The 23,498-nt window shown below is 33.4% G+C and overlaps 4 protein-coding genes across 4 annotated transcripts in view; 3 read left to right on the top strand and 1 right to left on the bottom strand.

Moving 5' to 3' along the window:
• The window catches only part of LOC115242903 (protein obstructor-E-like), a 60,644-nt gene extending 48,880 nt beyond the window's left edge, over positions 1–11,764 (bottom strand). Inside the window, exon 1 of the mRNA XM_029819495.1 lies at positions 11,351–11,764. Coding sequence (XP_029675355.1) covers positions 11,351–11,510 — 160 coding nt within the window. The 5' untranslated portion in view covers positions 11,511–11,764. The remainder of the gene's footprint in view (positions 1–11,350) is intronic.
• On the top strand, positions 205–8,831 carry LOC115242918 (protein obstructor-E). The gene is made up of 3 exons (XM_029819536.1): positions 205–1,307; positions 5,674–6,149; positions 7,963–8,831. The coding sequence occupies exons 1-3, from the start codon at positions 1,268–1,270 to the stop codon at positions 8,197–8,199; spliced, it is 753 nt and encodes a 250-aa protein (XP_029675396.1). The 5' UTR covers positions 205–1,267; the 3' UTR covers positions 8,200–8,831.
• Positions 11,765–14,729: 2,965 nt separating the features above from the next.
• LOC115242902 (cap-specific mRNA (nucleoside-2'-O-)-methyltransferase 2) lies at positions 14,730–19,709 on the top strand (the record flags this gene model as incomplete). Its single annotated transcript, XM_029819494.1, has 4 exons — positions 14,730–14,738; positions 15,469–16,105; positions 17,952–18,792; positions 19,134–19,709. Coding segments are annotated over exons 2-4 (1,875 nt in total), but the record flags the coding sequence as incomplete, so codon positions are not given.
• Positions 19,710–20,075: 366 nt separating this feature from the next.
• Positions 20,076–22,796, top strand: LOC115242899 (NADPH:adrenodoxin oxidoreductase, mitochondrial-like). The gene is made up of 5 exons (XM_029819493.1): positions 20,076–20,278; positions 20,626–20,989; positions 21,152–21,370; positions 21,474–21,689; positions 21,892–22,796. The coding sequence occupies exons 2-5, from the start codon at positions 20,870–20,872 to the stop codon at positions 22,717–22,719; spliced, it is 1,383 nt and encodes a 460-aa protein (XP_029675353.1). The 5' UTR covers positions 20,076–20,278; positions 20,626–20,869; the 3' UTR covers positions 22,720–22,796.
• The last annotated feature ends 702 nt before the right edge of the window (positions 22,797–23,498 follow it).

The raw sequence follows: 23,498 nt of genomic DNA, 5'->3' as shown, positions 1-23,498 counted from the left end.
ATTACTCTTAAAAGCAAAATTTTTAAATAATAAATAAAATTTTTAAAAATACGATATAATATATAACAATAATAAAGTTTATTGAAAATAAAATGTATTTTTTGGAGAAAGAAAATATGCATAAATGATATGGAAAGTATACAACTTTTCTTTTCGGATTTTCTTTTTAATGACATAGATAAAAGAAAGAAAAGAGAAGTTGACCACATCTTTCGTTTCGTCTGACCACATCTTTCTTTCTTTACTTTCCCTTTCTCTAGACATACTACTTGAAGCTCTGTGTTCTCTATATAATAGATCATTAAATTCCAGAATAACAATCATCTTAAATGGTATTATATATATATATATTTTTTTTTTATTTTTACAAAAACAATTTTGCATCGCAATGAGAAAAGAGTGTAATCGATGTCTTAAATAATAATTCATATACTTTATATACATGTATGTAAATAAAAAACTCATTACTTAATGTGTGATTATTCTTGCTGATGTTAGATACTTTTAGATTGTTTTTTAATAAAGTGCAGTATAAATTCATCTTATTATATAGAGGAAAGTATGATTCAATACCCTAGTAAGTTCGGCAACCGAAGCAAATCTAGTTTTACACGCATATTTTATAACTAATTATCATTTTATCATTTTCCATCTTTTAGCTTTTCTCTCGTTGTAACTATTATATAATTTAAGATTATTATTTTGCATATGTGTTCCATATTTCTTTAACTTTTAGGGCTCTTAGAAATTTATTCTCCTTGGAAATATCGTTATTATAATCACGCTCTTTTTCATGCGATGAATTCCTTCATTCAAGAATTTGAATAGAGGCTGACAAGAATGGAAACACATCGGACATCCAGTGCGGAATTTCATTGCCTCGTAACATAGAGAAAGAAGAAGAGAGCGAGAGACAGAGAGATGAAAGAGGGGATAGCATCAAAGATGGAAAGAAGACAGAAAGCCCTAAAGTGAGACGTGGGGAAAGAGAGAGAGAGAAAGGAGACAGAGAAATATGAGAAAAGTAGAGAGGTGCACCTTTTCTCGAAGTGTCCGAAGAAGGTGGTGGTAGCTATAGAAGGGGGGGAGAGGAATATAGACACGTGACCAATGACTTATATAAAGGTGGCAAACGACAGGGCCGAAACACAGAGTTCTGTCTCTCAGCGAAGCGAAGGCGGTGTCTTTAAAAGTGTGCCTGTAGATCTTTTTTTTTCTCGTTAATTTTTCGTTCACCTCCGCGCACAGTCGACCTTTTCATTGAACCATGAGGACGTACTTCGTGATAGCCGCCATACTGATCGCCGGTACGTAAATTAAAAAAAAAAAAAAAAAAAAAACCACTCACCGCTGAAGACGCAGCAAGGGTGGTGAAGTTAAACTGGGCCGATTTAATGCAGAAGGTCGCGAGTGAGATGCGATGTTCGACTCCGAACGAAATAAACTGAAAGTGGACGGGATCTCATCATCAGTGTGTGATCATGCGCGTGTGTAGAGTAGAGCAGTGCGCCCTACGTGCGTCGAGAGCGGGATTTAATCGAGACCGAGTCACCCTGCGCCAGAATCTCGTCGAAGAGCGAAGGATTCGCGGCCATAATTTTTGGACTTTCGAATTTTCGATCGCGATTTGATTCATCTTCGCGCAATTGCATGTGCAAGTTTTCAATTTATAAACAAAATATTATGATTTTATTCTTTCCACAGTTAAATGTAATATCATTTTCTAGATCGCGTTTAATAATTGACGAAATTATAACTATAAAAATTATATAAAAATGTCTTTTTTTAAACTAAAATAATTTTTTTTTATATAGATACAATTGTTTCGATCACATTAAGATAAAAATATTTTTATTTTATAAAATGTCTTCTATCTGCAGTTATAATATATTGTGCCAATAATACGTTAATTCTTTATTTATGTGTGTCTTACAAATGCAGAAAAATAACTGGTAGATTTCATTGACAATATAATAATTATTCATACAAAACTATAACCGTAGTTACACATAGCATGTTAATAATTGTGTATCATTATTCTTCTCAAAATAAAATATAAAAAAAATACTTTCTGATTATATCAATATTTTAAAATTTTTTATGGGATTATGTTTCACATTTTTTCTTTCTTTTTTATTAATTAAATGATATTGCATTTATCTTAAATAGTTCAAAATTTGATATCTCTAGATAAAATCATACACATTCTTTAATTATCTCTAAGAATGAAATTAATAAATTTTCTGACGCATCAACCTCCTTGAGTCCGCGTTAATTAATGTGATAATTAAAATCCGCCTCTGGCCTAAAAAATTTTGTCATGCTTTCTCGCCATCGCGGTATAACCTTGGCCCAGATCTTGACCCTTCTTTTTATTCATTATTCATCAAAGGAAGGTTCAAGGATGCGTTTTGTAGCAACAAAAATTATGCTGACACTTTCTCGATAATATAAAATAATATCGAATTTTGCACATGCATGATTAACCACGCAAAAAAATTGAAAAAGCCGAGTTTTTAATAAGAAAATATTGATAATGTTTTAATTGAGAATTTTGTTTAAAAAAATATTTGTATTTAATATTCAGTTTGATTAAGAAACGTAAAGCTCACATACTCATGGTGTAAAAAGGTAAAAAGAGAATTTTTGTATGCGAATGTTGTTTAAATTGAATAGTTATGTTAAAATTGAGAGAAATTCGCTACTTTCAACGAGAATAGAAGGTTGTAAAAAGATTCATATTAGACTTTCATATCTGTGTTAGAGAAAAATATTTGTTCATACAATATATAAAAGTGTGTGATGTGTAAAATATTTACTATACATATAGTTCAAACACATAATCAATTATTATATATCACGTATCAGATCCATAATAAATCTTTCATCACTCAACTTTATCTACAGAGAGAAAAACATATGGTGCAATCATTAAGAATTAACAAAATATTTAAGAAATCTTTTCAAAGAAATTTAAATATACTATTTTTTTTAATAAAAATGCGCTACAAAAGTATATCGAATATCGATTACATGATATATTTTATTTCATAAACACACTTAAAAACAAAAACAAAACTTAATATTAAAACTTAATATAAAAACAAAAATTAATATTATCTAAATCAGTATCATTAATTAAATAATTCCTCGGTCTACTCGTAAAACTTTGATATTTTTGATATACGAATTTGTATTTTATATATATATATATATTTCTCTCACTTTATATAATCTTTACTACAAACGAGTAATTATATAAGAATCTAATGTCGCATATTTTCCAAAAGAAGTCGAACGCAAATGAAACCCGGGGCGAAGGGAGAGACTATAATCTGCAATTCTTTGGTCGATGAATATATCAAAGTCGCTTTCGGGACCGGTCCCATGAAAAACGAAAGTGAATACAGCTGGTTCCACGCAGACATATTCAAACAGACAGACTCGCCGCTACGACGCGAACCGGGTGAACGGGATGCTGGGAGGGCCCAGTTACGAGACGCCGCAGACGGGGCCTGGCCACGGGCCCAAAGTGAAAGCGCCCGGCGAAAGTTACCGTCCCATACTGCCCCTTACATAAGACATTTTAACTTATTCAGGCGTCATATGCCACGTGCGTCCGCGAGAGAGAAAGAAAAAAACGCATAATTGATATGGATCGATGGCGCGTGAAAAAGAGGAATGAAAAGAAGACTTTATTTATCTACACCCTATGTTCTCCTAATTTCTTGTAATGACATTGATCGATCTTCTGCTGCTCGCATGCCATTTTTCATTGCTGTTAAAAGGGGAGAATGGGAAAAGGAAATCCCGGAATGGAAGGTTCTCTCGCGGTCGACAGTTAATTTTAACCTGTAATTTCCTACGGAGAACGGTGATATCTAGCTAAAAACTCGGGATCGCATTTAACCGCAATCCAAGGAATTTGAAGTAGCAAAACGCGGATTTGAAAGCAAGAATAGTATTCTTTCTAATTTCGTAGGGACAAGATTGAAAATAGCAAAGTTATATTTTGCAGTAATTTATGTCATAATATTATAAAATTATATTATAAGAAAATTTATACACTGATGGTAAAAGACAAATTCGTTTTTCTCTACACTTTTCGTCGATTGGATTGCTATTACATATTCAGAGTCTCAGATATATATTTTATTCCCCCACAAACATGTTTCATATACATCATGTATTATACCTCACATTTTTTTTCGATTTGCCAACTCTAGACTGATCAGTAACGCGAAGAAACGAGATGCCTTTCTCTCTTTGTCCCTATTCTTTCTAATTTCGTAGGGACAAGATTGAAAATAGCAAAGTTATATTTTGCAGTAATTTATGTCATATCCTCGAATTCAAAGAAAAAAATATGGCTATGCGTTTTTTGTTTATTTATTCTTTGGAAACCATAGCTATCGTTTCAAGAGACTACTAATTATTTTTACGATTTTTTAAATATAAAAGACATTTAATTCTAGTAAAAATTAGAATTTTTTCTGTTCAGAGTGCTTAATCAAAATTTAATTTATTGATTACAGACTGATCAGTAACGCGAAGAAACGAGATGCCTTTCTCTCTTTGTCCCCCCTCCCCCTCCTGTCTCTCTCTCTCTCTCTCTCTCTCTCTCTCTTTCTTTTTCTGTCTCTTTTACAATTCTGTACCCTATTTATTACAGAGGTCGCCGGAGGTTTCACGTGTCCGGCCGCGGGCGAAGTGAGTGGTGCATCCGGCAGCTTCAGCAGACACGCCCATCCGGAGGATTGCAGAAAGTACTACATATGCCTCGAGGGCATCGCCAGGGAATACGGCTGTCCGATCGGCACCGTCTTCAAGATCGGCGACTCCGACGGTAGCGGCGCTTGCGAGGACCCTGAGGACGTTCCCGGATGGTGAGCATCGTCTTTAATACGTTTTTAATTACGATCTTATCATGAGATCACTGTATTTCAATTATGCAGGAAGGAATAAATCTCGAAATTTTACATAAAAAATGAGATATCTTTTGGAGAAAAAAAAACAGTAATAAAAAATTAAAAGTAAATTTTTAGAAATGTTACAAAAGATAAATTTTTTTTAAAAAAAGAGAAAAAGTTTTTGATCTATTTTTGAAAAATTTTTTCTCATGCTACTTAGCTCCTTCCTGCATAATGCAGCCTATTTTCGATGAGACGATTATTTTCAACGTTTGAATTCTAAACCAAATCTTGCGAGACTATGTGATCGAATGCAATGTGAATGATAATCTATATCTATCAGAATTCTATATTTCTAATCTCACACGATGATAAATGCTAATAAATAACTAAGAATTCGGAGTTTCACTTATAATCTTATAAGTTCGATCGCTATAGAAATCATAGCTGAATTTAATTTATTGATTACTAATTATTAATAATTTTCTTTAATAACAAAATTTATTTTTTATTTATTTCGTGACTATGTGTACGTTACAAAAGTTGAATATAGAGAACATACATTGTATATAAAATAAAATTAAAATACTAGTTATAAATTACTGCAATTAAAAATCCTCCACGATAGGGCTCTTTCAAAACCAGATTATTCATGAAAATCTAACAGAAAGTCTAGCGCAAAAATTGTCCAAAGAGTTTTAAACAAATTTACCATATATATATAAATTTTCCATCATCTACAATCTTTACTTGATGATTTCAGGAACGAGCGGTCAGGAATCATTCAAATGCCCGGACGACTTCGGGTTCTATCCTCACCATATATCGTGCGACAAATATTGGAAATGCGACAACAACGCGGCGGAACTGAAGACGTGCGGTAACGGTCTCGCGTTTGACGCCAGCGACAGCAAGTTCCTCACCGAGAATTGCGATTATCTGCATAACGTGGACTGCGGCGAGCGCACGCAGCTCGAGCCACCCATCAGCACGCCTCATTGCACCCGTCTTTATGGCATCTACGCCGACGAGAAGAAGTGCGACGTCTTCTGGAACTGCTGGAACGGGGAAGCGTCCCGCTATCAGTGCAGCCCTGGATTAGCCTACGATCGTGAGGCTAGGGTGTGCATGTGGGCCGACCAGGTGCCCGAGTGCAGAAACGAAGGTACCGATTGTCTTAATCTCGCGAATTGTTTAATTAATTCATTAAAGCTCGAAAGTTTCCTTTCGACCGTTCAAGCAATTTAGCTGGAGAAAAATTTGAACGAAAACACGTCACATTTAAATGACAATAGTATTTTTTTATCATATAATAATTATATTATTCAGGATTTCTAGTTTCAAAGCTTAAGACTGTCAGAATCTTTCTTTTTAAATTCTTGTTTTAACTTTTTCACTAACGTCAGATTCTATGCCGGATCAAACAATATAACGTAGACTTGCGCTGATTCCTGGTCCAGTCACCCAGGAACCCGTTACGCGCGATTTGACACGGATAATAGAACATGCGTAGAATGTGACAGTATTCAACTAGTCTTTCTACAATACAACTGCTACAAAACCTTCTACCTCCTTTCTACTTGCCCACGCTAATCTTGCGATATTATTTTCCTTTTATTATTGCAATTTATAATTTGCCTGATTGAACTGATGATTGAACTGATCAACAAATTTTCTATAATTTTAGAGATGAATGTTTTCTCTTCTCAAACTATTCTGATTTTCTTGCTAGTATATTCGTTAAAAAAATATATAAATACACTGTAAAAAATATTACCATAAATTGATAAATATAAAAAAATTCTTAAACAAAATTTAAAAACTTTCCTGTAAAAAAATCGTATATATGTAATTAAAAAAAAAGAGAAAATATTACATATCTGACTCTATCTTAAAACTATAGAATAAAATAAATTTTTCCTAAAATTGGAATTTCTTCTTGCATAAAAATTCTGACTTAATTTTCTCTAGATCGATCTTTTTCTAGCAAAAGAATAACAAGTTTTATTTCTTAATTTTCTTGTCAATCAATTAATTTTTTTATATTTTTTAATCGTCTCATGGAAAATAATTTCTTCATACTATTTTTCTCTATCAGAATGAAAGCTGGATCAAGTTACTATTGAATTAACAGAACAAGTCGCGAAAAAATACGCGCTGTGAAAAGTCGGCGAGAGTACCAAAAGAACGACCACGGAATGCGTTGCGTAATAAACAATTATGGGCGCAATATATTGTGCAACAAATAATTATAAAAATATCCGAATTCGATTATCTCGGTAATTGTAGTCGTCGGCAGGAAATTTCAGGCTTCCCTGAGGATGGAACTGTGTTGGAGAGTTTTCGGGCACAATATCGCGGAATTGCATTCGCGGATGATCTATAATTAAAGAGATATTCTCGCGTTGCAACATGATTTCGCGGTACTTATATATAATGACATTTTGCGTAACTATTGTATAAAAAGTAATCGAATCGAGGAAATTTCTGTCATGCAACAAAAATTGAAGAGTCGCGTCGTGAATCAATCTTTTCTTATAAAGGCCAATTTTTTTTTTTATGCGTTTGATCGTGAATTAGCAAATGATTACGTCTGCTAATCAGCGGATTAATATTATGTTTGTTAATGACCTCTTAACATGTGGCTAATGTCTGTGTTATCTTTCCCGCTATTCTAATGTTTTGTTGCAATATCAACTTGCTTTATATCTAAAAAAAATTTCCATTTTTCCAAAAATATTATATTAAAATACGTAAATATTTCTATAATTTACACATATTTATAAAGAATTTATGATATGTGTAAATATCAATAATCGATTTCGATGAATCCTATTCTAAATGCTTGGCAATCCACAGAGAAATACTAAATCATAAAAATGTGCATATATTTAAATAAGATAACAAGAATAGATAGATTTATTTTGTTCTGCCAATATTTTATCCGAAATAAAAGAAAAAGAAATGCGTGTCCTCTGCAAATATTCGTGACTAACAATAAGTGCAAATATAGCTTTTCTATATCTGCATGCATGTATATCTCATCTGCAAGCATAACGACAAGAACACGCCAAGTAGCTCGCACCGAGTGCATGTCCTGACTTCCGGGTTTTTCTCGGTTCTGCTTTACAGTGAGGATTACTACGGCGACCTGGACCTGAAGAGCATCCGGAAGAGTGAGCTACTTGCCGGCATCCAGAGCGAGCACAAAAAGTCAAACCAGACGCCCCTCAAACCCAGGCCCTCAACAGGAGGGCCCGCAAGGCCTTCCTCTCCTCTCCAGGAATAAATCCTAATTTACCTCACTCCTTCACTCATTCACTATTTCTCTCTTTCTCTCTGTCTCTCTTTATCTGTCCCTTTGTTGCTCTCATTTAATTGTATCGAATTCTATTGTTTAATACAAGTTATTGGTGCAAAATCTAGAATGCAGAATTAAAATATAGAGATTCTTTTTGCAAGACATAATAACTTTGAATCGAAATATATTTCTTCAATAATGAAGATCATGATTAAATGTTCCTAAAATTAGCAAAAGCGTACTCCAATATTCAACATAAATTAGAAGAATTTTTAATTTTATAATCTCATTTTAATTCTATAATTTAATAATAGGAACGTTTGCAAAAACTTACATCCTATTTTGTATTTTTTGATGTTATCTCTTTTTTAATTTATTTTGTATTGCTTAAATTTACAACGATTTTACACTAATAAATTGTATCAAAGTGTCCTTTTTTTTCTTCATTTCCGTTTCTTTTTCTCTTTCTTCTTTTATCTTTCTCACTTTCTTTCTCTCTGTTTCCTCTATCATACATACACTCACACGTACATAATCAAGGAAAATCCAATCCTTGCGTAAAAAGGATTTCTCCGGGAAGGAAATCAGCGCCGAGAGCCAGAAAAAAAGAAAAAAAGAAATCTGCCCTCAAGAGAGCGATTGAATTTATCTGCCGTTTTTCCACTTTGCGTTCCATAAGAATACGGCTCGATCTTGAAATGAAATCCGCGAGATTCCGAGAGGATGAGGAGCGCGCAATCGAACTGTCGTAAATTCCGTGCCTGAGAATTCTCGCGTGATTTTTTTCGTCGCCCTCCCATCGCGCAATCTTGATGCACAGAGCGGATCGTTATTATTGTAATTATGCTAGAATAGAAGGAAAGAGATGGAGGTATTATCGGTTATAGCCCGACGAATAATGTAATCGCGAATTTTGTAAAATCATGTGAATTTTGCAATAAATACATGTATCGCTATTTAAAAATCTACTAATGCGATTTTTTCAACTATTAAAACAATTTTCTAGAAAAATTTTCAAGATTTCTATCAAAATATATTATTATAATTTTCTTTTTCTATAATTTTCCAATATATATACATATATATAAATAATCATGGTTTATAGATGCAAATATATATATATAAATCCCGCCCAAATTGCTATCGTTGCTGATGTAGCGTACAAAATTAATTGCAGCTTTTTATTTTCTTTGATCAAATGCCATATAATTTATTATAATCAATATTAATAATATTCTGATTAATATAATAAAATACAGTCTAAATTATTCCCGGAAAATTTTCTGAGAAATGCTCAAACGATTGATATACAAAATTTATATTAATCGTGATGCCTCGTCGGCAATTTTTTGTAATCTAAAAGTCTTAATCTAAATTTTTTTTCTCTCTCTCTCTCCCTCTCTCTCTCTCCCCCCTCTCTCTCTCTCTCTCTCCCTCCCTTTCTCTCTAAAAATGTTATCTCTTCTCTTTTATAAATACTTTCTATATACTTTTATCTATTTTTAATCTATTTTTTCTTGTCTTTTCCAATCTTTTTCGTCATAAAAATTTAGATTAAAAACTTATAATTTCGTGCCAATAAAAACACGATAATTGAGGATAAAAAATATATCTTTGCGCGATCGGAAATTTTCTAAAAATACATTCTATTGATTGTAGCTCGTCTAAAATTATCTTGTTATATTGATTATTTCTTATACTAATTAATTTTAATAACGCACAGTTTGTATCTATTTCTCGATGATGTATTTTTTTACATCAAAGAATAAATAAAATGTGCTTCCTGAGAAAAACTTTCAGTCTTAAAAATAATTCAGTTTTGTAAGGACCGTACTCATTCAAAAGGCTAACTTTTCTGCATGTATAGCATGGGAAATAAAACTCGATTAAATTTTCATTTCTATATAAGACGCACGATTAAAACAGAAAAAAAAAACAAAAAGTATTTGATTTCATATACGAGATCAAATCTATGAACTCGCGTAATCGATGATTTGCAATTAGAAAATTCTTCCGACTGTTGGCGCCAATACATAAGCAAGTTTGGCCGGTTTGTCATGTAATGTTTTTAAGTAAAGCGAAAAGTTCGTACAATAAAAAAGAGAAAATTCTTCAAAGATTTTACTTCGTATTTTTATCGCATATTTAATGCTAATTGATGCTAATATTAAAAAATTTCGTTTATAACATTCCATTTATTTAATGATATTTAATATTTAATAATTATGTAATTTACTAATTACCTGAGATATTAAAATTACTTATAATTTTGAGACATATTTATTTAATACTATGGTTATTAAATGGTTATTAGTATGATTTATATTTGTTTGTCCTCGTTCCCTAATCGATCTCTATCGATCGATGATCATTGATATTCACACTTAATTTCCGTTTAATTCTTCTATAGTATACTAGTATTGTGTCTTACCTTTCTTAGCACATTCTATGTATTTATCTGTTGCATGTTAAAGCTAATACAATCTAATAATGTATGTAACTTATTCGTAACATATGCAATATGTTAAAAACTGAAAATAGATATCTTAACACACGTTAAATATCCTGCATATATCATATTATCACCGTAATTAAAACGAGCGAATGAATGAAAGAAACGTATGTGTGTATATATATATATATATGATAAATATTTTATCCATATTTTTTATTTAAATTGAATTATCGTATCAAAAACAAACAATACAATCGCAAATTGAATATTTGCAAAATCTTATCCAATATATAAAGAAAAATTGTGTGATAAATTTTATATTATTAACATGATGAGATCATTATTTGCTTATCTTTCTTTTTGCAAAACTAAATTTTTCTACTTTTGATACAAGCTTCAATCGGATTTCCAATTTATAAAGTCAAATTTATCCAGTGAAATAGAAATTGTAAAGAATTAATGTGCAAATCATTATCCTATAATCTTAATTATATTATTAAAATCAGAATAAACTTATTCAAAGGTCGCTATTCCGATTGAAGGCAATCATATGTTACGATTAAGTCACGCGCAATATTTTTATGCATTTCCCAGCCAAGATTATTATGGTAACGTGGACCTGAAGGCCCTACGCAAACTGGGCTACAGGAAATAAAAGCGTTCGCATGCAAGCGTCGCACTTACCAATGATGAAAGCAGTGACAGGAAAGAATGGACGATGGAATCTGCTACAGGAAGCTAGCACCAGATCTTCTGTTCTTCCGTTAGCGTTGAGTAACTGCAACTCGAGCAGCCGCACGACTTCGCTTTGCTTCGAGGAAGCTTCCTGCAAACTATGTTCCATAAAATTACATTAGATCTTTCTCGTAGTTCCATTGCCATGTAAATAAATCAAATCGATCGCAAATCGTAACAGCATCCAAAATACATATCAGAAAAAGATATATGTTGTATGTTGCGACTTTTTATTATCCTTAAATTTAATAGCTTTTCCTAATTTAAGAAAAATACAAGTAATAACAAGAATATTGTATTTATATAATAATAAGAGTCACATATATAAACATAATTTTATAAACAAAATATAATAAGCCTATACAAAATAGAGAAAGGAGTCAGTATAAAATAATTTAAGATAATGTTATGTAATAAATATAATTTTAATGTATGCATTATAATTTTTGATATTAATATTAATTATTACGTTTAAATTATCTATATATATAAAATAGTGAATACTGTATATTATTATATACAAATTTCATTGAACAATTAAATAACATAATTTTTGTATAAGAGTTAAGAATTCTTTTAAGTAAGAAATATTATTATGCGTAAGGCAAAGCAATGTAAGAAAATATATAATTAAGTACAAAGTAATATGATTTTTTTAGCTATTATAATACTTTTTTCGTTTTAATAAATATAAATTCATATTGAATTTCAAATTAAGATTCATTATTACAAAATAATCTTTACGCACCTTTCACTGGTTGTCTTCTCTTCCTTCGATGTCCTCAAGATTCAAGAAGTTTTTTCACCAGAAACGCACTTCCGAAATGATCGTTTTATGCGGTTCGAATATTTTCAATTTGAAATACAACCACTCGCGATCCGTACTACAACGCCCTCTTGCATCGAATTCTCGCAGGCTCTCGACCCACTCACGGAAGAGAGAGAAGAATTTTTCCTTGTTTCTCCTTTTCTATAACCGAAACTATATTTATTTGAAACGCGATGACTGAAACGATATCCGACACAATATCTCGCGTTCAAAATAGACTAACTATAAAAGTATATGATAGCCGTATATAACGAGATAGTATGTTTGCGAATTATATTTTTTAGAAACGCGATGTGTAACATAAATATTCCATACCTATCAAAATATCGCGTCCGACAATCATTCTCGCCGCTCGAATTTCATCGCGTCAATCACGATACGCGAACGCAAAATATCAAACGAAAGATATATATATGTATATATCCTACACATATATATACAGGAATAGATTGTCAAACACAATTATTATATAATTAGAGATATATTTTCAACTATACCGCGGAGCTCCGTAACTCGCGAGCTGCACTCGAGACGCCATCTTCGACTTCCCGCCATCGAATTCTCGTGAATCGATTCTCCCTTCACGCGAGAGGCGCGCTACATTTACTTGAAAATTCTCGCGAATCGATTCTCCCTTCACGCGCTACATGTTTGCTTGAAATCCGACAATAATGCAAGCATCTCGCATTTAAAACGCCAAATATACAAAAAATATAATAATAATCGTATCATAATATAGTTTTAGAAATGATATTTTGTTACAAACGCATGATATAAATAGATTTAAATGTATCAAAAGACAAAGAAAATCGCGTTCAATCTCGTCGCTCGAGTTTCAACGCGTCAATCGAGAAAATTATGCACAAAAGAGGGATATTAAACGAAATATACGCACATGTATAGTACAGGAATAGATTATCGAGCACGATTATTGTACGATTATGATAATTCGATGATATTTTTGATTATATCGTACCTGCGTAGAGTACACGAACCGCACTATCGACGCCATCTTGGACGAGAGGGCCGCGCATCCGAGGTTGCGTTCGAAAATCCGTTCAACGGGAGCGAAAAATCCATGTATGCATTATAATTTTTGATATTAATATTAATTATTACGTTTAAATTATCTATATATATAAAATAGTGAATACTGTATATTATTATATACAAATTTCATTGAACAATTAAATAACATAATTTTTGTATAAGAGTTAAGAATTCTTTTAAGTAAGAAATATTATTATGCGTAAGGCAAAGCAATGTAAGAAAATATATAATTAAGTACAAAGTAATATGATTTTTTTAGCTATTATAATACTTTTTTCGTTTTAATAAATATAAATTCATATTGAATTTCAAATTAAGATTCATTATTACAAAATAATCTTTACGCACCTTTCACTGGTTGTCTTCTCTTCCTTCGATGTCCTCAAGATTCAAGAAGTTTTTTCACCAGAAACGCACTTCCGAAATGATCGTTTTATGCGGTTCGAATATTTTCAATTTGAAATACAACCACTCGCGATCCGTACTACAACGCCCTCTTGCATCGAATTCTCGCAGGCTCTCGACCCACTCACGGAAGAGAGAGAAGAATTTTTCCTTGTTTCTCCTTTTCTATAACCGAAACTATATTTATTTGAAACGCGATGACTGAAACGATATCCGACACAATACCTCGCGTTCAAAATAGACTAACTATAAAAGTATATGATAGCCGTATATAACGAGATAGTATGTTTGCGAATTATATTTTTTAGAAACGCGATGTCACATAAATATTCCATACCTATCAAAATATCGCGTCCGACAATCATTCTCGCCGCTCGAATTTCATCGCGTCAATCACGATACGCGAACGCAAAATATCAAACGAAAGATATATATATGTATATATCCTACACATATATATACAGGAATAGATTGTCAAACACAATTATTATATAATTAGAGATATATTTTCAACTATACCGCGGAGCTCCGTAACTCGCGAGCCGCACTCGAGACGCCATCTTCGACTTCCCGCCATCGAATTCTCGTGAATCGATTCTCCCTTCACGCGAGAGGCGCGCTACATTTACTTGAAAATTCTCGCGAATCGATTCTCTCTTCACGCGCTACATGTTTGCTTGAAATCCGACAATAATGCAAGCATCTCGCATTTAAAACGCCAAATATACAAAAAATATAATAATAATCGTATCATAATATAGTTTTAGAAATGATATTTTGTTACAAACGCATGATATAAATAGATTTAAATGTATCAAAAGACAAAGAAAATCGCGTTCAATCTCGTCGCTCGAGTTTCAACGCGTCAATCGAGAAAATTATGCACAAAAGAGGGATATTAAACGAAATATACGCACATGTATAGTACAGGAATAGATTATCGAGCACGATTATTGTACGATTATGATAATTCGATGATATTTTTGATTATATCGTACCTGCGTAGAGTACACGAACCGCACTATCGACGCCATCTTGACTAACCTCAAAATCGTAAATAATCCTCTCGATATAAGCAACAGGTTTTTCTAAGAATCTTAATGAGATTTTAGTAATTAGTATCTCTTAGTTGCACATAACACGCACATTATTTTCTCTTTCTTTTTTCAACACAAAATCTGCTTGTTGGAGATGTATTTTATTACATTTTATTAAACTCGGGATTAAATGTACATATTCGATTTTTAAATAAATAAATAATAAACAAATAGAAGGGAGGAAATGAGGTGCAGAAAACGCAAATAAATGAAACGGATTTATTTTAGACACTGAAAGTATAAAAATGTAACAGAGGAAAGAACAATATACAGTTAAATACATTAATTACAGTTAAATACATTAGTTACATAATAAATTTAGTATTATAATATTGAGTTTTAAAAATTTATCAATTTTATCATATACATTTTACATGACTTTACTGGAATAGGAGAACACTATTTGCATGCAAGTCAGTTTTATCTTTCACATATTTTATATACAGAGTTATTTTAACAAAATATCTGCTCGACCTTTGATATCACGCTGTAACAGATAATAAATCTTGTCATGAAACAACTGCAACTTCCAGGATCAAGAAATTGAAAAAACAGTGGATGGTAACTCACAAGAAGAATACTGAATATGAATTATAGAAAATCATATAAATATATACAAGGATAAAAATACTTTTCAATCATTCTGCTATATTTCCATATTAATTGTATATTTTACATCATGACAGAGGAGAAAGGGAACAGTTTTTCTCTGAAACAACAAAAGCTGCCACAGAATAAAAAAGTTGATAAAAATAGACATGCTAAGCTAACGTATAACATAGAAACATTGTTTAAAAAGCACTTCACAATTTCGGAGGCTAGTCATGGACAAACACAGACGTATACATTACCCGAGTCCGAGTCTATGTTTAAGGAACCGCCATGGCGGCTGGATAATTTGCAAATGCTGAAAGATAGTCTAAACGAGATGAAGAGTCGCCTTAACAATTTCAATCTGTGCGAATGGCAGCAGCATACAAACCAGATGAACAAAGCGGGCGACATCATAAGCGCTGTGAAAAAGAACGTACAAGGAGAACTCGTGACTCAAGCCTGGTGTAAATTCTACGAGATCGCTTCTAACTTTTTCCTGGTTCCATTGAACGAGATTCGTCGCGAAGAAAACGGTAATAATTTCACCTCCGTGCATCTGTGCGAAGCACCAGGCGCTTTTCTGACCGCCCTGAATCACTGGTTGAAGACGAACGCGCCCGATGTACGATGGAATTGGTTGGCCACCACGTTGAATCCTTACTGCGAGGGAAATTCGTACAACAGGATGGTCGCTGATGACAGATTCATCAGGCACACATTGAAGCATTGGTGCTTTGGCGCCGACAATACGGGCGATATCATGGATCTTAGAAATCTAGATGTTTTGGTAGAGAGATGCAAACTCCTTGATGGAGGAAAACGAATCCTTCTGATCACCGCGGATGGAAGTGTAGATTGCACGGACGTGCCAGGAGAGCAAGAAAGCGCCGTAGCGCAATTGCATTTGTGTGAAACGGTAGCTTGTATGCACCTCCTGCAAAAAGGTGGCAATTTTCTTCTGAAGCTCTTTACCCTGTTTGAGCATCAATCCGTATGCCTGATGTATCTGCTATCCTGCGTCTTTCAATGGGTTACCGTAACGAAGCCGGCGTCTAGTAAACCAGGAAATTCGGAAATGTATGTCGTCTGTATAAATTTCAAAGGCAGAGATTACGTAGCACCGTATTTGAATATACTCAGGCAGCACTGCGGCAACGTGTTGCCTACAAAAGCGATGTTTCATCCGCGGGATATTCCGAGTAATTTTCTGCGGAGACTCGAGGAGTGCAACGAATTCTTCAAGCATCATCAATGCCAAGTCATAAAAGATAACATAAGCATGTTTCGCGCGGAAAGATACAACGATATCCTCTTCGAACTGAAACATGTCAAGCGGATTGTCGCTAATAAATATCTCAGGGATTACAGATTGAGTCAAATAGATTCTGCGAACGAGATAGTTGGCCGGGAAATATTAGAGAAAAGCAACAGTAGTTTCATGAATAAAAAATGGCGTGTCGATTCTTACAACGAGCGTTGCAAGAAGCAAGATTTAGAACCGAGAGAACATTTATCGCAGATATGTAACGAAGCGAGGGAGATCGAATCGCCAGCAGAAAAATCTTATACTGTAAGCAAACTCTTTAACTGCGTGTTTCTTCGTGTATAAATCGCAAATTAGAAAAGACATATCTCAAAATTTGCGACAGACTAAAAAGTTTCCATTAAAAAGTCTTCCATAAAATTTTCGAAAATTAAACCTGGCAATTGAAAAACAACGATCTACAAATGTATTTTAATTTTATAATAATAATATTCTCTAAGTGTATCACAATTATATTTACTGTGTGTGAAGGAATAATTTTATAGGAGTTTGTACATTATTGCTAAAAAATAAGAAATTTTTATTTACTGCATTTTTTGAAAACAAAAAACGGATACATCTACAACATGATTGTTTTCCTTTTGTAGTGGCATTTACGGGCACCGGAAACTTTAGAGATACAAACGGGAAGATCGTTTAACAAAGTACGCAGCTCGCACTTTTGTGACTCGAAAATTCATCAGATATTAAACAAAATCGACGATATAGTACGAGACACGCAATCTACCATATGTTTCCCAACGGCAGAAATTACAAGAGAGCAGACGCAGCAAATTGATCCAACTCACGAGATATTGAGCTTCCAATTTGTTCGCGATTACGATAGTCATCGGATGATCGCTGAATTTTACGATCGATTAGAAAAGTTCCAGACCGGACAGACACTCGTTCTCGTCGGCTACTCTCTGCTAACGCAGTTGAACATCGGTCTCTTACATCTCCTGAGTGGTTTCTTCGATAAAATCAATGTAGAGATTTGTGATAACGAAGGCTATCGCATAAAATTGGAGACTTATAGGCGTAATGACAAAGTATTGAATGATCTGCGCGAAATACTCACCGCGTCGCATAATGCACGCAAAGATAATATGACAATTTGGTCGATAATACCCATAACGATTTTATATGGTAAGATTTGCAAACATATAAAAACAAGAAAAAATCTATTTCATTTATTTTGTTAGTGTGTACAAATATAAATACTCATTAAAAGTATTTTATGTTTTTTTAAATTTTATAAATAAATCATTGGTGCTTTGGCGCCGACAATACGGGCGATATCATGGATCTTAGAAATCTAGATGTTTTGGTAGAGAGATGCAAACTCCTTGATGGAGGAAAACGAATCCTTCTGATCACCGCGGATGGAAGTGTAGATTGCACGGACGTGCCAGGAGAGCAAGAAAGCGCCGTAGCGCAATTGCATTTGTGTGAAACGGTAGCTTGTATGCACCTCCTGCAAAAAGGTGGCAATTTTCTTCTGAAGCTCTTTACCCTGTTTGAGCATCAATCCGTATGCCTGATGTATCTGCTATCCTGCGTCTTTCAATGGGTTACCGTAACGAAGCCGGCGTCTAGTAAACCAGGAAATTCGGAAATGTATGTCGTCTGTATAAATTTCAAAGGCAGAGATTACGTAGCACCGTATTTGAATATACTCAGGCAGCACTGCGGCAACGTGTTGCCTACAAAAGCGATGTTTCATCCGCGGGATATTCCGAGTAATTTTCTGCGGAGACTCGGGGAGTGCAACGAATTCTTCAAGCATCATCAATGCCAAGTCATAAAAGATAACATAAGCATGTTTCGCGCGGAAAGATACAACGATATCCTCTTCGAACTGAAACACGTCAAGCGGATTGTCGCTAATAAATATCTCAGGGATTACAGATTGAGTCAAATAGATTCTGCGAACGAGATAGTTGGCCGGGAAATATTAGAGAAAAGCAACAGTAGTTTCATGAATAAAAAATGGCGTGTCGATTCTTACAACGAGCGTTGCAAGAAGCAAGATTTAGAACCGAGAGAACATTTATCGCAGATATGTAACGAAGCGAGGGAGATCGAATCGCCAGCAGAAAAATCTTATACTGTAAGCAAACTCTTTAACTGCGTGTTTCTTCGTGTATAAATCGCAAATTAGAAAAGACATATCTCAAAATTTGCGACAGACTAAAAAGTTTCCATTAAAAAGTCTTCCATAAAATTTTCGAAAATTAAACCTGGCAATTGAAAAACAACGATCTACAAATGTATTTTAATTTTATAATAATAATATTCTCTAAGTGTATCACAATTATATTTACTGTGTGTGAAGGAATAATTTTATAGGAGTTTGTACATTATTGCTAAAAAATAAGAAATTTTTATTTACTGCATTTTTTGAAAACAAAAAACGGATACATCTACAACATGATTGTTTTCCTTTTGTAGTGGCATTTACGGGCACCGGAAACTTTAGAGATACAAACGGGAAGATCGTTTAACAAAGTACGCAGCTCGCACTTTTGTGACTCGAAAATTCATCAGATATTAAACAAAATCGACGATATAGTACGAGACACGCAATCTACCATATGTTTCCCAACGGCAGAAATTACAAGAGAGCAGACGCAGCAAATTGATCCAACTCACGAGATATTGAGCTTCCAATTTGTTCGCGATTACGATAGTCATCGGATGATCGCTGAATTTTACGATCGATTAGAAAAGTTCCAGACCGGACAGACACTCGTTCTCGTCGGCTACTCTCTGCTAACGCAGTTGAACATCGGTCTCTTACATCTCCTGAGTGGTTTCTTCGATAAAATCAATGTAGAGATTTGTGATAACGAAGGCTATCGCATAAAATTGGAGACTTATAGGCGTAATGACAAAGTATTGAATGATCTGCGCGAAATACTCACCGCGTCGCATAATGCACGCAAAGATAATATGACAATTTGGTCGATAATACCCATAACGATTTTATATGGTAAGATTTGCAAACATATAAAAACAAGAAAAAATCTATTTCATTTATTTTGTTAGTGTGTACAAATATAAATACTCATTAAAAGTATTTTATGTTTTTTTAAATTTTATAAATAAATTAATTAATTTATAATAATTTATAATAAATAATAAATAAATAAAATTATGTTTGGAAATAAGCATATTTGATAAACAGGGTAATATTGCTCGTTAAAAATCGAAACGATTGTTGTTTACTCTATTACTCTATTAAAATGTAATATAAGTGACAATTTTTTCTGTGAAAATTTAATATGTATGTATATAATAAATTTGAAGTTAATATTTAATCTTCAATTCTTTATTAAAGCTTTTGCATTAAATATATTTAGGTTTGCAAGTTTGAACGACTATTTATAAAATTATATATACACTCTCTCTTTCTTGAAGATAATTGTAAATAATAATTGTGAATCTATAAATATCATTTGCACTGTAAATATTTCATCCTTTATTATGGATAACACATACATATGTAAAGCTTTGTAAAATGTGCAATGTAAAACGAAATGTCATTAATGGAAAAAATGATTGCATGCATGGACAAGTAATACAAAACAGAAATGGTAATTATATTTATATCAGAGACTAAAAATGAGAAACGTTTTTTTGTCCGGAAGAGAATAGAAAATTTTATATTTTATTTTTATTTTTAAATAATCTTAATTTTTCTTTATTTTCTTGCAAATTATAGCGAGAAGACTGTTAGTCTACAAAGATCTTATTAATTAAAATTTAGAATAGCTTTAATATTTTAAATTTAAATAAATATAAAAAAGGTGATATCCAAAATCTCGATATACAATATATGAATGAAAGAATCTAATATTGTTCTTGTGTAATTTTTCATATCTGATATTTTTGCGCGATAATAATTTAACGATAAATAACACGAATTAATAAATAATTTCAGATTCGAGATCGACACTTGTAGATCATGTTTGTTTTGTAACAACGGATGACCGATGTTTTGGGATCATGTTTGATGCATAGAACGTGGTGACCGAGAGAGATTTAGCTTTCTAGAAAAGGGCGATTTCTCCGTAGGAATAACAAAACGACCTTGTGCGAGATCTTGGCGAAGTTCTTCAGAGGCATATTGTAACTGTATAAAAAATCCGGTGCCACGTTTTAGATCGACGCCACCGCACGTTAAGATGAAATGCTACCTTATCAGGAACTGCACTCGCTTCCTATCCACCGGACAGCATATGCCGAAGGTATGCATTGTCGGTTCGGGTCCGGCAGGTTTTTATGCGGCCCAGCAATTACTGAAGGTAATAGCAATAGATTAATTATAACTAATAGCAATATATACATATATAGCATTATATATATATATAAATTGTTAAAAAAATAAATTTATTAAAGTAATTTGAATATATATCCCACGAAAAATAAAATTACATGAAATATTTGTATCAAATTGTGATTAATAGAGTTCAGGTGATGTGAGAGTCGATATATTGGAGAAACTACCTGTTCCCTTCGGTTTGGTGCGCTTCGGTGTTGCTCCGGATCACCCTGAAGTGAAAAATGTTATCAATACGTTCCATAAAACCGCGACCAATCCACGTGTTCAGTTTCTAGGCAATGTTAATGTCGGCACGGATATTACCGTCGATCAGTTATGTGACTTTTATCATGCTGTATTACTGGTACGTATCTAGTATTTTATACCATATTTGTTAATTATGTAATAAAAAGTTAGCATAATATTTTTGTTTAATTAATAATTGTTTTTCTTTATTTTTATCCTAGACTTACGGCGCTCAAGAAGACCGATTGCTCAATATACCGGGTGAATACTTAAACAATGTAATATCAGGTCGACGTTTCGTTGGTTGGTACAATGGAGTGCCAGCTGACAAGGACTTGAACATTAATCTAGACGTGGAAGAAGTGGTTGTTCTAGGTCAAGGCAATGTAGCTATAGATATCACGAGAATTCTTTTGACACCTATCGACAAGCTCAAGGTAACTCTCGATTTTTAACTAATGTTTTATTAAATTAGGAATTTTATGAATATTTACGATTCATAATAATATGAAAAAAAGATTCTTAGATTGAATTATATATTTTAAAACAAAATCTTCACTTAATTTTATCAATTGCGTGATGAAAGTAACTTTTAATTTAAAATGTTAAGCTATCTCCGATCTCTTTCAATTATTTCAGAACACCGACATTACATCGTTCGCCCTGGAACGTTTATCTCGTAGTAGAGTGCGAAAAGTCTCCATGGTTGGACGAAGAGGGCCTTTGCAAGCCGCATTCACAATCGCGGAACTGCGCGAGCTCCTTAAGTTGGAGAACTGCCAGAAACTCTGGCGACCGCAAGACTTCACGGGCGTACGAGATATCGTGCCGACCTTAGCCAGACCGCGAAAACGACTGACGGAACTCATGTTGAAATCTTTAGAAGAATCCGTGAGCGGCTCCACGCATGCTAAAGAGCTAAATCCGATCTTTCTGCGAAGTCCCGTCGAATTCCATGGCGGCGATGAACTGCGAAGTGTCAGATTCGCAGTGAGTCGTCTGCGAGGAGATACGATTCAAGATCAGGTGGCCGAGGCAACCGACGAATTCGAGACGATCCCGTGTGGTTTGACTCTGCGTAGCATCGGTTACAAATCCGCTCAAATAGATAGTTCGATTCCGTTTGACGCGAGGAAGGGACGTGTGGTGAATAAGGGCGGTAAGGTCGACGGCAATCTCTACAGCGCTGGATGGGCAGCCACCGGACCGGTCGGCGTTATCTTATCGACTATGACGAACGCTTTCCAAGTCGGCAATCTGATGTGCAAAGAACTGACATCCTCGACTGAGAATAAAGCGGGTTCAAACGGTGTGCGCGATATCTTGAATGCCAAGAGCATCCAGATAGTATCTTATGGAGACTGGCAAAAGATCGACCGCGTTGAACAAGAGCGTGGTAAACAGCTGGGAAAGACGCGGGAGAAGATTGTCGATGTGGCGGAGATGCTCGATATAGCTGCAAAATGAGCAATCTAAAAAATATTTAAAGGATGTTTGAAAAATTAGGTACGAAAAACTTGTTTTTTATTGTATGTAGGTAATTACAAAAAAAAGGCGAAAATTACACAAATTATTAGGTATGAAAAGTATGTTTTTCATACCTATAGGTTGTCCAAAAGATTAAGACATTTCTTTTTTATCGAACATTGAAAATGTGTTAAGATATTTCTTTTATATGCCTAATCTTCGTGTTCATATTTTGGAAGAATCGATATAATAAAAATTATGTAGGCCTAATTGCACATTTGATATTGTGAAGGATATAATTGATTTAACCTGCTTTTTTAAAAACTCGAGAAAATCAATTTCAATTAATTTAACTTGAAACTACCTTTCTTTAATAAACTTGTTAAAATTTTGCTGAATTTTCCAATTTCTGTGTTGCAGAATGTTATGAATTATTTACAATGTAACATCGAAATATATATATGTTTCCTTTTTATATGTACTTTATGATGGAATATAGAGAAATAATTATATTTAACCAAAGAGAGAGACAAATTACAGATTATATTTTATATTAAGATTACGCTTTTATCATTGTTATTATTGTAAATTATTGTGACGGGTTGAAAAATAGATGTGGTAAATGGATTGAAAACAAATTCTATCAATTGAGATACAATTAAATACTGACGTATGTGTGTTGTGTATGTGTACTACCTAACCTGATCTGACGACCGAAGATACAATCATGAGATCATTAGCTGTCATTTGAAACGATATACATCTTTTAATAACTGATA

Source organism: Formica exsecta, unplaced genomic scaffold (assembly GCF_003651465.1).
Source record: "Formica exsecta isolate Colony F162 unplaced genomic scaffold, ASM365146v1 scaffold659, whole genome shotgun sequence".
Taxonomy (NCBI): domain Eukaryota; kingdom Metazoa; phylum Arthropoda; class Insecta; order Hymenoptera; family Formicidae; genus Formica; species Formica exsecta.
The sequence above is the reverse complement of the archived record's forward strand: the minus strand, read 5'-3'. Positions and strand labels throughout refer to the sequence as shown.

Bases quoted from the DNA above. Each gene is read 5' to 3' on its own strand.
- LOC115242918 (XM_029819536.1), top strand. From the start codon at position 1,268: ATGAGGACGTACTTCGTGATAGCCGCCATACTGATCGCCG. The intron at 1,308-5,673 runs GTACGTAAATTA...TGATGATTTCAG, and splicing joins AGCCGCCATACTGATCGCCG to GAACGAGCGGTCAGGAATCA. The intron at 6,150-7,962 runs GCAATTTAGCTG...CTCATCTGCAAG, and splicing joins GTTTCCTTTCGACCGTTCAA to CATAACGACAAGAACACGCC.
- LOC115242899 (XM_029819493.1), top strand. From the start codon at position 20,870: ATGAAATGCTACCTTATCAGGAACTGCACTCGCTTCCTATCCACCGGA. The intron at 21,371-21,473 runs GTACGTATCTAG...TTTTTATCCTAG, and splicing joins TTTATCATGCTGTATTACTG to ACTTACGGCGCTCAAGAAGA. The intron at 21,690-21,891 runs GTAACTCTCGAT...CAATTATTTCAG, and splicing joins CACCTATCGACAAGCTCAAG to AACACCGACATTACATCGTT.